The following is a 12843-nucleotide window of genomic DNA, read 5'->3' on the forward strand; positions in this document are numbered from 1 at the left end:
GCTGACGACTAGGATGACCCATCAAAAAGATGGGAAATAGCAAGTATTAGCAAGGATGTGGAAAAATTAGGACCCTCATGTTGCTGATGGGATTGTAAAATAGAACAGCTGCTTTAGAAAACAGTTTGGCACTTCCTCAGAAAAATTAAATGTGAAGTTAGCATAAGAGCCAACAATTCCACTTCCAGGTATATACCCAAGAGAATTGAAAACATACATCTATGCAAAAACTTGTTAATATTCATAGCAGCATTATTTATAATAGCCAAAAAAAAAAAAGGAAACAGTTCAAATGTCCATCAGCTGGTGAATGGATAAGCAGAAACGGTGTATTCATACAGTAGAATATTATTCAACCATAAAAAGCAAAGAAGTAGTGACTCATGATACAACATGGACAAACTTTGAAACATTGTGCTAAGTGAAAGAAGCCAGACACAAAAGGCCATGTATTATAGTTCCATTTATCTGAAAAAATCCAGTATAGTCAAATTCAGAGAGACACACAGTAGATTTATGGTGCCAGGGCCTGGAGGTAGGAATTATCAGAAGTGAGTACTCTGGGTATGGTGTTTCTTCTGGGAGTGATGAAAGTGTTCTGAACTTAGATAATGGTGATGGCTGTACAATTCAGTGATATACTAAAAGCCACTGAATTGTTGAAAAAAAAAAAACAAACTATTGAGGTCGTGTCAAAGAGACACATGTCAACTTGAAGAGACTCACTGACCAAAAACGGAAACAATTTGAGCATCCGTAAGGATAATAACTACAGTGGGTTGGAATACTTCAAATATGTTTAAATCTATGAGTTAGTAATGAATGATGTCAAAAAACCTTATAGCAACTCAGTATTTAATTGTTAATAAAAGAGAAGAATTAACCATTTATCCTGCCTTTTCTCAGTTCACACAGAAACTATTTGATTGTATCACAAGGCAGCCGGTACTTGATGTGAGGAAATTTCTCTTTCCAGAAGTATAAGGAGTGATGGGATTTAAAAAACACTTTTTTGCAATCATAGTAAATTAACGGATATAAGCAGTGATCGTAACAACTGCTAGTGTCACCAAAAAGAGAGAAAACCAGGTATATATACCTATGGAGTAGTAGTCTTGCCAAAACAATAGAACTTGAATCTTATCAGGCCGCTATATCTCACTACCAAATAGGGAGCAATGAACATGTTAAATAACACTTGGGGATGCAGTCATTAAAAAATCAGACTCTCAGAAACTCTACAGAACATAAACAGATTTACAAAGCCAAAGAAGAGAGAGAGCGATCTATAGATTAAAAGACACTTGAGAGACATATCTTCCAATTGCAATGCATAGGCTGTATTCGGAGCTCAATTCAAAAGTGTAAAAAAATATTTTTTATGTTATTATAAAATAACATCTATAGTCTAACTGGGAAAATGGGACCGCTAAACATAATTGTTGAAATGAAGGATTGGTATGATAATAGTTCTGAATAAGTTATGTTTTCCTTACATTTTAGAAATATATACTGAACTATTTATAGATGCACTGCTGTGATATCTGGGATTTCCTTTAAAATATTATGGGGGAAGGGTGCTAACATAAAGGGATAGCCTGAGGGAGTTTTTTTTGATAATAGAACTATTCTGTATCTTGACTGTAGTGGTGCTAATCACGAATCTATAAAGTTGACACCAAAAGGAAAAAAGTCAATTTTGCTGTACCTTAACTTTCAAAATAAAATTTAAAAATCTATGTTGTGGGGAGAGCAAGTGGAGGAATAGATGAAATAACAGGTCACGATGTGCTAATATTTGGAGCTGGGGTATTTTATTATACTATTCTCTCTTCTAAAGATTTATACATATAATTATTTAGAATATAATATTGAAGCTTGTAATATTTGAAATCATAGATGGCAAATTTAGGAAAATAGTTTTGAAATGAAGGTATCCTAGTATTACAAACTGTTGCACAGTGTAGCAGTAATTGAAACATAATTGGACAAAGTTATAAGCAAGTGGAAGTGTTATGATTAAAGACATTTTATACCATGTAAATACATATGGGAAGTTACTCTGATAAAGTTTTGTTTTGGTTTGGTTTTTTTAGGATGAGAGAGGCTGCAAGAAAAATAGAAGAAAGGCATTTTTCCAACCATGCAACACATGTTGAATTTCTGCCTGTTGAGTGGCGGTCAAAACTTACTCTGGATGGAGGTACATTTTGTTTAAAAATTAAATGATTTAGTCAGGCAACAAAGTGTTGCTCATTGGGAATGAAGTGTCTTTAATTCATTTGTCTTGAGTTATACTCACTCTTTGTTCTAGATTATTTAAGAAAATAAAATCCATTGATTTAAAAAAAATAATTACATCAACTTATGTCGTTTTGGACCACTGTATAGATTTCACAGATAACACAGTTTTTATGCATGCCCTCTGTGGATGGTGGGAAGGAGAGAGACAAGTGAAGGGAACAAAATGTTTTCTAAAGTTTTTGACAGAGAAGTGACCCGTCAATGCTTTTAAAACATATGTTGTCCACAGTTTTATATAAGCTTACATTTTCTTCCTAACAATTTTCTTCCCTTATATTTGGTAAATAAAAATCTCAGGGCTTTTTTTTTTTTGCGGTATGCGGGCCTCTCACTGCTGTGGCCTCTCCCGTTGCGGAGCACAGGCTCCAGACGCGCAGGCTCAGCGGCCATGGCTCACAGGCCCAGCCGCTCTATGGCATGTGGGATCCTCCGGGACCGGGGCACGAACCCGTGTCCCCTGCATTGGCAGGCGGACTCTCAACCACTGCGCCACCAGGGAAGCCTTCAGGCCTTTTGTCTTATTGTTGTTCCTGTATTCCTTGGGCTGGTGAATTATAATCTAACATAGAGAAATTATATAATATATGCATCTTTCTTTACACAAAGTTTTGTCCTTTGAATATTAAGACCATTAAAATAGAATGTTTAGGTTGATTATTTACATAATCTGAAAGATGAGAGAGTTGTACTGAACATTGTAGCAACTGCTGTTTTTTGAGCTTTTACTGTGTGCCTGGCACTCTGTGGTTCATTTTACTTGGAGTATCTCATTTAATTTTCTCACAAATCTATGAAATACCTACTTTTATTTTCTCTTTTAAAAATAGGGAGGGCTTCCCTGGTGGCTCAGTGGTTGAGAGTCTGCCTGCCGATGCAGGGGACACGGGTTCGTGCCCCAGTCTGGGAAGATCCCACATGCCGCGGAGCGGCTGGGCCCGTGAGCCATGGCCTCTGAGCCTGCGTGTCCGGAGCCTGTGCTCCGCAACAGGAGAGGCCACGACAGTGAGAGGCCCGCGTACCACACACACACAAAAAAAATAGGGAAACTGAAACTCAGTAAAATGTGAATTTAATGAAGAATGGCAGGCAAAAATCTAGGTCTGCACGGTACCAGAGCCCTTGTTCATCTGAACTGCCTCCCTGGATGATTTCCAAAGTTTCTTCCTAGTCTGTGATTCTGCCTCATAGTCAGTTAGGAATGTCAGTTATAGCTTATAAACCAAAGTGACATCAAAGTTGTAATGCGTTTAACAACAACAGCAAAAAAAGATTGTGACCAAAGAAGACTTCTCAGCAGCAACAGCTCATATGTAAAGTTCTGGTGTAGTAACATTATCTTTTGAGCTTTTTCCATTCACCCAGATAAATATTTTAGGCTGCTCAGGAATGTATCAATAGATAACTTGGATGAATTAACATTTAATAAAACCCCTACGTCTGTAATTTTCTGTTAGGTTTAAACTACTGCAATGGAATCTTGAAGGCATTATGCTGAGTGAAAGAAGCTAAAGGAAGAACACCACTGTTTCTCTCTCTTCTCAACACTTCTGACACCAAATATGTTGGGGATTTTCCCACACCAGCCAATTCTTTAGTTCTTGGTGGACATCAGTGGGGTGTCCTACAATTTAATTCATTTCTGACACTAACTGCTCAGAGATAGTATAGACAGATTAAGGTCTCAGTCTCACGAGGCTTTTGCCCACTTCAGATGCCAATCACAAGTTCCAGATTGTCCCCTGTAGTTGTGACTGACTATAAATTGAGGGTGGGGGGGGGGGGGTCCCACGACCCCCTCCTGAGCTTCAGTAATTTACTAGAACAACTCACAAAATTCAGGGAAACATTTACAGTTGACCTTTGAACAGACATTAAGGGCACCGACATCCCCCTCAGCCCCAGTCAAAAATCCAAGTATAAACTTATATTCCAACCCTGTATTCACAGTTCCCCATCTGCAGATGCAGCCAACCACAGATGGTCTAGTACTGTGGTATGTATTTATTGAAAAAAATCTGCATATAAGAGGATCCACAGAATTCAAACCCATGTTGTTCAAGGATCAACTGTACTTACATTTACTGGTTTAAATTACATTTATTCATTTAAAGACTATTACAGAGGATACAGACGAACAACCAGATGAAGAGCTACATAGGGCAATGTATGGGGAAGGGGTGCAGAGATTTCATGTCCTCTTCAAGTGCACAATGCTTCTAGTACTTCCATTTGTTCAACAACCTAGAAGCCCTTCAACCCCTGTTGTTTAGGGTTTTTATGGAGGTTCCATCATGTAGGCATAATTGATTAAATCATTGGCTATTGGCAATTGAACTTAACCTCCAGCCCCTCTCCCCTTCCCAGAGGTTGGTGAATGGGACAGGAAGTTCAAAATTGGTTCCTCTGGCAACCAGCCCCCATTCTCTAAGAGTCAGCTCATTAGCATATACTTAGTTAGGATTGGCAGAGGCTCATTATGAATTGTAAAAGACATTCCTTTCACCCTATCACTCAGGAACTTAAAAGGGTTTTTGGAACCCTGTGTCAGAACCAGGGACAAGGACGAAATATGTATTTCTTATATCACAACATCACAGAAGTGAAACCCAAAGGTTATATAATTTATGCTTCCATTTATATGACATACTGCAAAAGACAAAACTAAAGGGATAGAGAACAGATCAGTGGCTGCCAGGGTTTGGAGGTGGGGAGTTGAGTTCTAAAGGGCAGCATGTGGGAGTTTTTTTAGGGTGATGGAACAGTTTTGTGTCCTGATCATGGTGGTAGTTATGCAAAACTATACATGCATTAAAACTGAGAGTTCTAGGGCTTCCCTGGTGGCGCAGTGGTTGAGAGTCCGCCTGCCGAGGCAGGGGATACGGGTTTGTGCCCCGGTCCGGGAAGATCCCACATGCCACGGAGCGGCTGCGCCCGTGAGCCATGGCCGCTGAGCCTGCACGTCCGGAGCCTGTGCTCTGCAACGGGAGAGGCCACAACAGTGAAAGGCCTGTGTACCAAAAAACAAAACAAAACAAAACAAAACTTGAGAGTTCTAGTAATTTTTCTGTAGATTCTTTTGTATATTCTGTGTAGACGATCACATGACCTGCAAATGAAAACAGATCTTTTCCATTTCTTAAAACTATTATTTCTTTTTCTTATCGTATTGCACTGGCTAAGACTTCGGGTAGAACATTTGTTCAAATAGTAAACATCCTATGATAAAAACTCACCAGGAAATAGGCATAGAAGGAACATACTTCAACATATATGGCCATATATGACAAGCCCACAGCTAACATCATGCTCAGTGGTGAAAAACTTAAAGCATTTCCTCTAAGATCAGGAACAAGACAGGAATGCTCACTTTCACCACTTTTATTCAGCAGAGTATTGGAAGTCCTAGCCACAGCAATCAGATAAGAAAGAGAAATAAAAGGAATCCACATTGGAAAGGAAGAAGTAAAACTGTCAGTGTTTGCAGATGTTGTGATACTATACCTAGACAATCCTAAGGACACCACCATAAAACTGCTAGAGCTCATCAATGAATTCAGTAAAGTTGCAAGGTACAAAATAATATTCAGAAAACTGTTGCACTTCTATACACTAACAACAAACTGTCAAAGAAGATAAATTAAGGAAACAATCCCATTTACCATTACATCAAAAAGAGTAAAATACCTAGGAATAAACCTACCTAAGGAGGTAAAAGACCTGTTCTCAGAAAACTATAAGACACCAATGAAAGAAATTGAAGACGACACCAACAGATGGAAAGATATACTATGTTCATGGATTGGAAGAATTAATATTGTTAAAATGACCATACTACCCAAGGCAATCTACAGATTCGGTGCAATCCCTATCAAAATACCAAGGGCATTTTTCACAGAACTAGAACAAATAATTTTAAAATGTGTATGGAAACACAGAAGACCCTGCATAGCCAAAACAATCTTGAGAAAGAAGAACAGAGCTAGAGGAATCACACTCCCTGACTTCAGACTATACTATGAAGCTACAGTCATCAAAACAGTAGGGTACTGGCACAAAAACCAACACATAGATCAATGGAACAGAAATAAACCCATGCACTATCGTCAATCTACAACAAAGGAGACAAGAATGTACAATGGGGAAAAGACAGTTTCTTCAATGAGTGGTGCCGGGAAAACCGGAGAGTTACATGTAAAAGAGTGAAATTAGAATTTTCTCTAACACAAGATACAAAAATAAACTCAAAATGGATTAAAGACCTAAGTGTAAACCCACAAAACTAGAAGAAAACATAGGTGGAACACTCTGGAATGGGAGAAAATATTTGCAAATGATATGACCAATAAGGGGTTAATATCCAATACCTCATATAGCTCGACATCAAGAAAAATAAACAACCCAATTAAAATGGGCAGAAGACCTGAACAGACGTTTTTCCAAAGAAGATGCACAAATGGCCAACAGGCAAATAAGATGCTCAACATTATTAATCACTAAAGAAATGCAGATTAAAACTACAGTGAGCTATTACCTCACTCCTGTCAGAATGGTTATCATCAAAAAGGACACAAATAACAAATGTTGGAGAGGATGTGGAGAAAAGGGAACCTTCATACGCTGATGGTGGGAATGTAAATTGGTGCAGCCCTAGAAAACAGTACAGAGGTTCCTCAAAAAACTAAAAATAGAGTTACCATATGACCCAGCAATTCCATTCCTGAGTATATATCCGAAAAAAACGAAAACAGTAATTTGAAAAGTTACACACACCCCAATGTTGATAGCAGCATTACGTATTTATAATAGTGAAGATGTGGAAGTAACCTAAGTGTCCATCAACAGATGAATGGATAAAGAAGATGTCATATATATACATACACAATGGAATACTACTCAGCCATAAAAGAATAATGAAATTTTGCCATTTGCAATGACATGGATGGACTTGGAGGGTATTATGCTAAGTGAAATAAGTCATACAAAGACAAACTCTGTATGTTATCACTTATATGTGGAATCTAAAAAACAAAGCAAACTAGCGAATATAACAGAAAAGAAACAGACTCACAGAGAACAAACTAGTGGTTACTGGGGGGAGGGAGAAGATAGGGGAAGGGGGGGATTGAGAAGTACAAACTACTGCATATAAAATAAATAAGCTACAAGGATATATTGTTCAACACTAGGACTATAGCCAATATTTTATAACTGAAAATGGAATATAACCTTTAAAAATTGTGAATTACTGTTTGTACACCTGGAACTTATATAATATTGTATATCAACTGAACCTCAATAAAAATTTTTTTAATTATATAAAAAAAGTAGATATCCTTAGCTTGTTCCTGATTTAGAGGAAATGTTTTTTAACCTTTCAGCACTAATGAGTGCAGTGATGTTTGCGGTAGGTAAATACCCTTCATCATTATTTTTAAATTTACATATAGTAAAATTTCAAGAAGGTAAGGTTCATTAGATTCAAAGCTAGTCTTGAATATATAAATGTTAATTTAAAGCAGTTATTTCAAGGAATGTAACTTTTTTCACAGTTTATTCTTTCCCTAAAATGAATCTTCTCTAAGTTTAATTTTTTTTTTAACTTGTAGACACTGTTGATTCCATAACTCCAGACAAAGTGCGAGGTTTAAGGGATATGTTAAATAGCAGTGCAATGGACATAATGTATTATACTAGCCCACTTTATAGAGATGAAGTAAGTATCATGATTATCTTATTGCTATTGGGTATTTTTTTGAGTGATAACATGTGTCCTGAATTTTAACATTTTATGTTCTTTTTTTTACAAGCAAGTGAGAAATTATAGGAATCCATTAATCTATAAATAGCCTGTATTTCATAGTGCATTTGAAGTCTTAAACTACACATTGGGACACTTAATAAAATGGGTAACCTTGGAAGTGAGAGGTTGGTTAGAAAATAGCTCTTTGAAAAGTAACAGTTTTCATAAGTCTGATTAGTAGTATCTATGAGTATTATCCTCACAAAAGAGCTTTTTAAAAAATATTTATTCATTTGGCTGTGTCAGGTCTTAGTTGCGGCATGCAGGATCTTTCATTGTGTCACATGGGCTCTTCGTTGTGGCATGTGGGCTCTCTAGTTGTGGCACGCAGGCTCTAGAGCATGCAGGCTTAGTTGCCCAGACCAGGGGTCGAACCCATGTCCCCTGCATTGGAAGGCAGATTCTTGACCACTGGACCACCAGGGAAGTCCCACAAAAGAGTTTTAAACATTTAGAAATGTCCTTCAAGTGTTTTTGTATATAAAAGACTTGCTTTTATTGTGTCATTTCTATAGTGGAGTTTTGTAGTTTTCAAATGGTAATTTTGCTCATGCATCACAAAGATAACCCTAAAGGGGGGCAGATGGGGAGGGTAGGTGAAGGGAGATAGTTTATTCAGAGGGATGAGGGAATCTCTACCAATGCAATTTGTCACTTTATTGGTAACAGAAAAAGAATGTTGTTTCATGGGAATAACCACATTAATTACCTAACATGTATTAACTTGTTTAATCCTTACCCTATGAAGTAGATATGATTAGTATCTTCATTTGAAGGTAAAGAAACTAGTACAAGGAGTAATTACCAATAGAGCGGCTCTGCTGCTCTGTGCTACTCCAAGCCAATCCGTTGCTGATTTTGTTCATTCAGAGTCATTCCCTAACTTAATCCAGGATATCTTTTACATATCGACAGAAATATGTTTGGTTAGTTGCCACAGAAAATTCCTTCTCTTCCAACTACCATCCCCTTAGGATTTTTCTTCATTCCTCTTTCTATATCCCCTCATTGCCATATACCAGTATTGGGCAAGATCTGCCTTGATCTGATTGAGAACAAACAGTAAAAGAAGCTACAAGGAGAATTGCTATTCTGGGCTTAATTCTAACCAAAAAGGAAGGCCTAGTCGGTGAAGTAGAACACTTAATAATTTCCACGTTCATACTCCTTTATAGTGAACAATGGGCATCATTAGATATGCTCTGAAGGTTAGAACACTGAACTATAGTATTGCAAGTAAACCAGTGAGGCGGGGGGAAAAGGAAAGAGAAGGGCTGAGAGCATATTACTATACACACATACACACACACACACACACGCACATGCACACGCACACGTGGTTGGTAGTACTCCTAAAATGGTATCCTGAATCTTCAAGGCTAAAATGTGCTGAGTCATGTCCCCTAAAAGTAATAAGTGCTTTTTAAAAACTTTAAGTTGGCGTTAATATCCAGAAAAACTAAAAAGAGAAAAGCACCAGACTCAGACCTCTGGCCATTGGTGAATGATGACTGAGAAAGTGATCACTTTTTAGTTTGCTCTTATAGTCAAAGATAATTTTCCTCAGAATGGAATTGAATAAACCAGATATTCAGTAGGAAAAGGGAACTGATCATTAAGATAAATGAAATGGAAGAACACCCAATGTTTTAAATTAGTTGGTTTTTTGATCCAGTTGAATTTCATGGAAAAGCACTGAGAATTGTGTCTGAGATTCACCAGCAATCTTCAGCAATGTATCCCAAACATCCCTAATTAGAACAGTCACTTGTGGTGCTCATTAAAAATGCGGGCAAAAAAAGAACCCCATGAGGGGCATTGGAATTGAGGGTATTAATGTGAATTTATGATTTTGAAAATAAGCCAGTGTATGTAGATAACATCTATATATTTAAGCGTATATGCTTAAGCACAGAAGTATATATATATGCATGTATTTCCTACCTCTGTCCACTGAAAGGGCCAAGAAGCAGACACCCCAGTCCAATGAGCATACCTAGCACCCAGATCTTTGCCTCTAGCATTGTTATTCTCCACTAAGAAAAAGTAGAGTTCCTTGGAAAAATGGCTGATTCCAGGGCTGGGGCAGGATAGGTCCAAGTCAAAGCTGGAAGAATTTGTTTTGACACAAGGTAGAAAAATGCTCCAAAGAATGATGAAGCAAGACACAAGGACATAATAGTCAAATTAAAGAAGCATATCCCACTGACCAAATCTGGAACAATTTGAGCACCAAAATAATTAAGTAATTATTACTTATTGTAAGGAATTACTAATAGTACTTTTGTAGAATTATAATAAGGTTAATGTACTAAGGAATTCTAAATCATTGAAAAATGTGTAAGTCCTTATCAATGATAAATAAATAAACAAATTGGGAAGAAGGGAGGTCCTTTGCTTCAGTAGGATGCCAAGGGCCTACTAATAAATGTGGAAGGAATGTTGGAGTTGGAAAGTCTCATTTTGCAGCCGTCATGGTAGGATCAGGTAGGGGAGAGGACTGGGCAGGAATCATCAGTGGATGCTAAAATGAGGGCAGATTTTTTGATGAGGAACAGAATATTTGCATGGTCTTAAAGTGTATCCTCTCAGACTGCTTTTAGTTTAGAAAATAAAGGTATACAGTGGAGAAATCAAGCAACAACTTTATGGGGTGTTCCTGCGGGACACCCAGAGAAGGACACAGCATTATTTATGCAGTATTCCAATTATGAGGAAGCATCAGACAAACATAAAATGAGGAAGTTGTAATTAAAAAGTAGGAATGAGACTGTATTCTTTTAAAATGTTGGTATAATAAAAGAGAAAGAATGGCTGTGGAAAATGTTCCAGATAGAGAAGATTAAAGAGATGTGATAGCTAATTGTAATATCTCATCCCAGACTGTATCCTGTACTGGATTGGGGGAAATGCTACAAAGGATAATATTAGATCAGGTGGCAAAATTAAAATGTGAATGGTAGACTAGATGAGATGAAATATATCAAAGTGAATTATGAAGTTGATAATAGCACTATGATTGTGGAAGAGAATAGTCCTAGTCTTAGGAAATATACACTGGAGTATTTGGGGGTAAAGGACCATGACATATGTAGTATATCCTTAAATGGTTCACAAAAAAGTTGTGTGTGTGTTACAGAAACAGAACAAATGATAAGGCAAATAGGAGGAAATGCTAACATTAGGTGAATTTTGGATAAAGCCTATGTGAGGATCTTTGTACTATTTTTATTTTGCAACATTTTATAAATTTGAAATTACTCCCAAATAAAAAGTTAAGAAAAAGAAACTAAAAAATACTTTCCCAGGTCCCTCCTCTGGAGATCCTGATTCAGTGGGTCTGAGATAGAACCTGTGAATTTGTGTTTTTAACAGTTCCCCAGGTGATAACATCAGAGAAGTTTGGGAACATTGCTTAAGGCATTGTGAAGAACAAAAGAAAATAAAAGAAAAACTTAGTGAGAAGTGGGCAAAAATTGTTCTTATTCTTTAAAAAGGAAAGCTGATTTTGCGAATCAAAGTCCATTTAACACAAGGTTGGTGTTAGGCAATATTTAGACTAAATTATTTTTCAACAATATATGTTTCCTAAGGGAAGTAGTGATAAGTAACAGCCAGCAGGGCTTCTGTAGGATTGTCATGCCTGGTGAATTAACCTTGTTAGGTTTATTTGATAGGCATAAATAAGAGTCTTTTTTCTCTTCCTCTCAACCTTTGGAGTCAAATAGATGCAGATTCAAAACCTGCCACTTAACTAGCTTAGATCAAATTTCTCACTTTCTCAGCTTCCTCACTTATATAATGGATATAAAATACCTAGTTGATAAAGATTGTCATGAGGATCAAAGATATTATGATATATAAATTCCTTGTGCTTAGATTTTCAAGTTGTAATTAAGTATATATCTGTCTTTATATATTTCAAGGGCTACAATTTAAAAAAAAAAAAAGGGATAGACTTACTCTGTTAATTCTAGAAAGTAAAATAAGGATCCGTGAATTGAAAATACAGAAAGGAACATGTTTGGTTACTAATGAAGAACTGTGTTATAAGCAAAACTGCCTTAAAAATACAGAAGTGTTACAATGAAAAAATTTGTAAATAATGTAAGGTGATGGGTTTTAACTAAACTTACTGTGATAATCATTTCACAATATATACCTATATCACATCATTACATTGTACACCTTAAAATTAAACAGTCTATCTCAATTATATCTCAGTAAAACTGGGGGGAAATTTTTTTTTAAATAGGAGTGACCACTTCTGGATGAAGACACTCACTGGGGTAGATGCTGAGCTCCTTATCCCTTAAGAGGCGTGTTACTGAAGGGACTTTTATCTTCACAGCAGTTTAAGTTAGATCATCTCTAAGGCCCCTTTTCACTCAAGTTTCTGAGATGCACATGGGAGGACCCTAATTAGTGATTGTGCACTAAAAAGGTGTGCTTAGGGAAAAAGTTTTGTGTATCGATCAGTACTTCTCAGGCCATATTTTCTGAGGACCAGTTTTTAAAAAAGAAACTAACTCCATTCTATCAAGACATCATCAGAGAGCCTTTGGCTCTTTCTTCAACCCTAAATAAAGTAACATGAAAAATCCAGAGAGAACTGTATATCTTTTGTACATCTGAACTCTCTTTTCAATGGCTTTTAAAAATGAAGAACTATAAAGAGAATTGTCATGGCCCTATCTTGCCATTGTTATTTGAAAATTGTTTAATTGATGTATATGACT

The 12843-nt window shown here is 36.8% G+C and overlaps 1 protein-coding gene across 5 annotated transcripts in view; it reads left to right on the forward strand.

Annotated features, from left to right (window-relative positions):
• The window catches only part of DDHD1 (DDHD domain containing 1), a gene marked incomplete at its 5' end in the record, with an annotated part of 91385 nt that overhangs the window by 56596 nt on the left and 21946 nt on the right, over positions 1 to 12843 (forward strand). For all 5 annotated transcript variants that reach the window (XM_082648999.1, XM_082649003.1, XM_082649000.1 and 2 more), the window contains 2 exons: positions 2097 to 2203; positions 7911 to 8017. In XM_082648999.1, coding sequence (XP_082505125.1) covers positions 2097 to 2203; positions 7911 to 8017 — 214 coding nt within the window. The remainder of the gene's footprint in view (positions 1 to 2096; positions 2204 to 7910; positions 8018 to 12843) is intronic.

The sequence above is a fragment of the Grampus griseus genome, assembly GCF_964374135.1.
Source record: "Grampus griseus genome assembly, chromosome: 2".
NCBI classification, from domain to species: domain Eukaryota; kingdom Metazoa; phylum Chordata; class Mammalia; order Artiodactyla; family Delphinidae; genus Grampus; species Grampus griseus.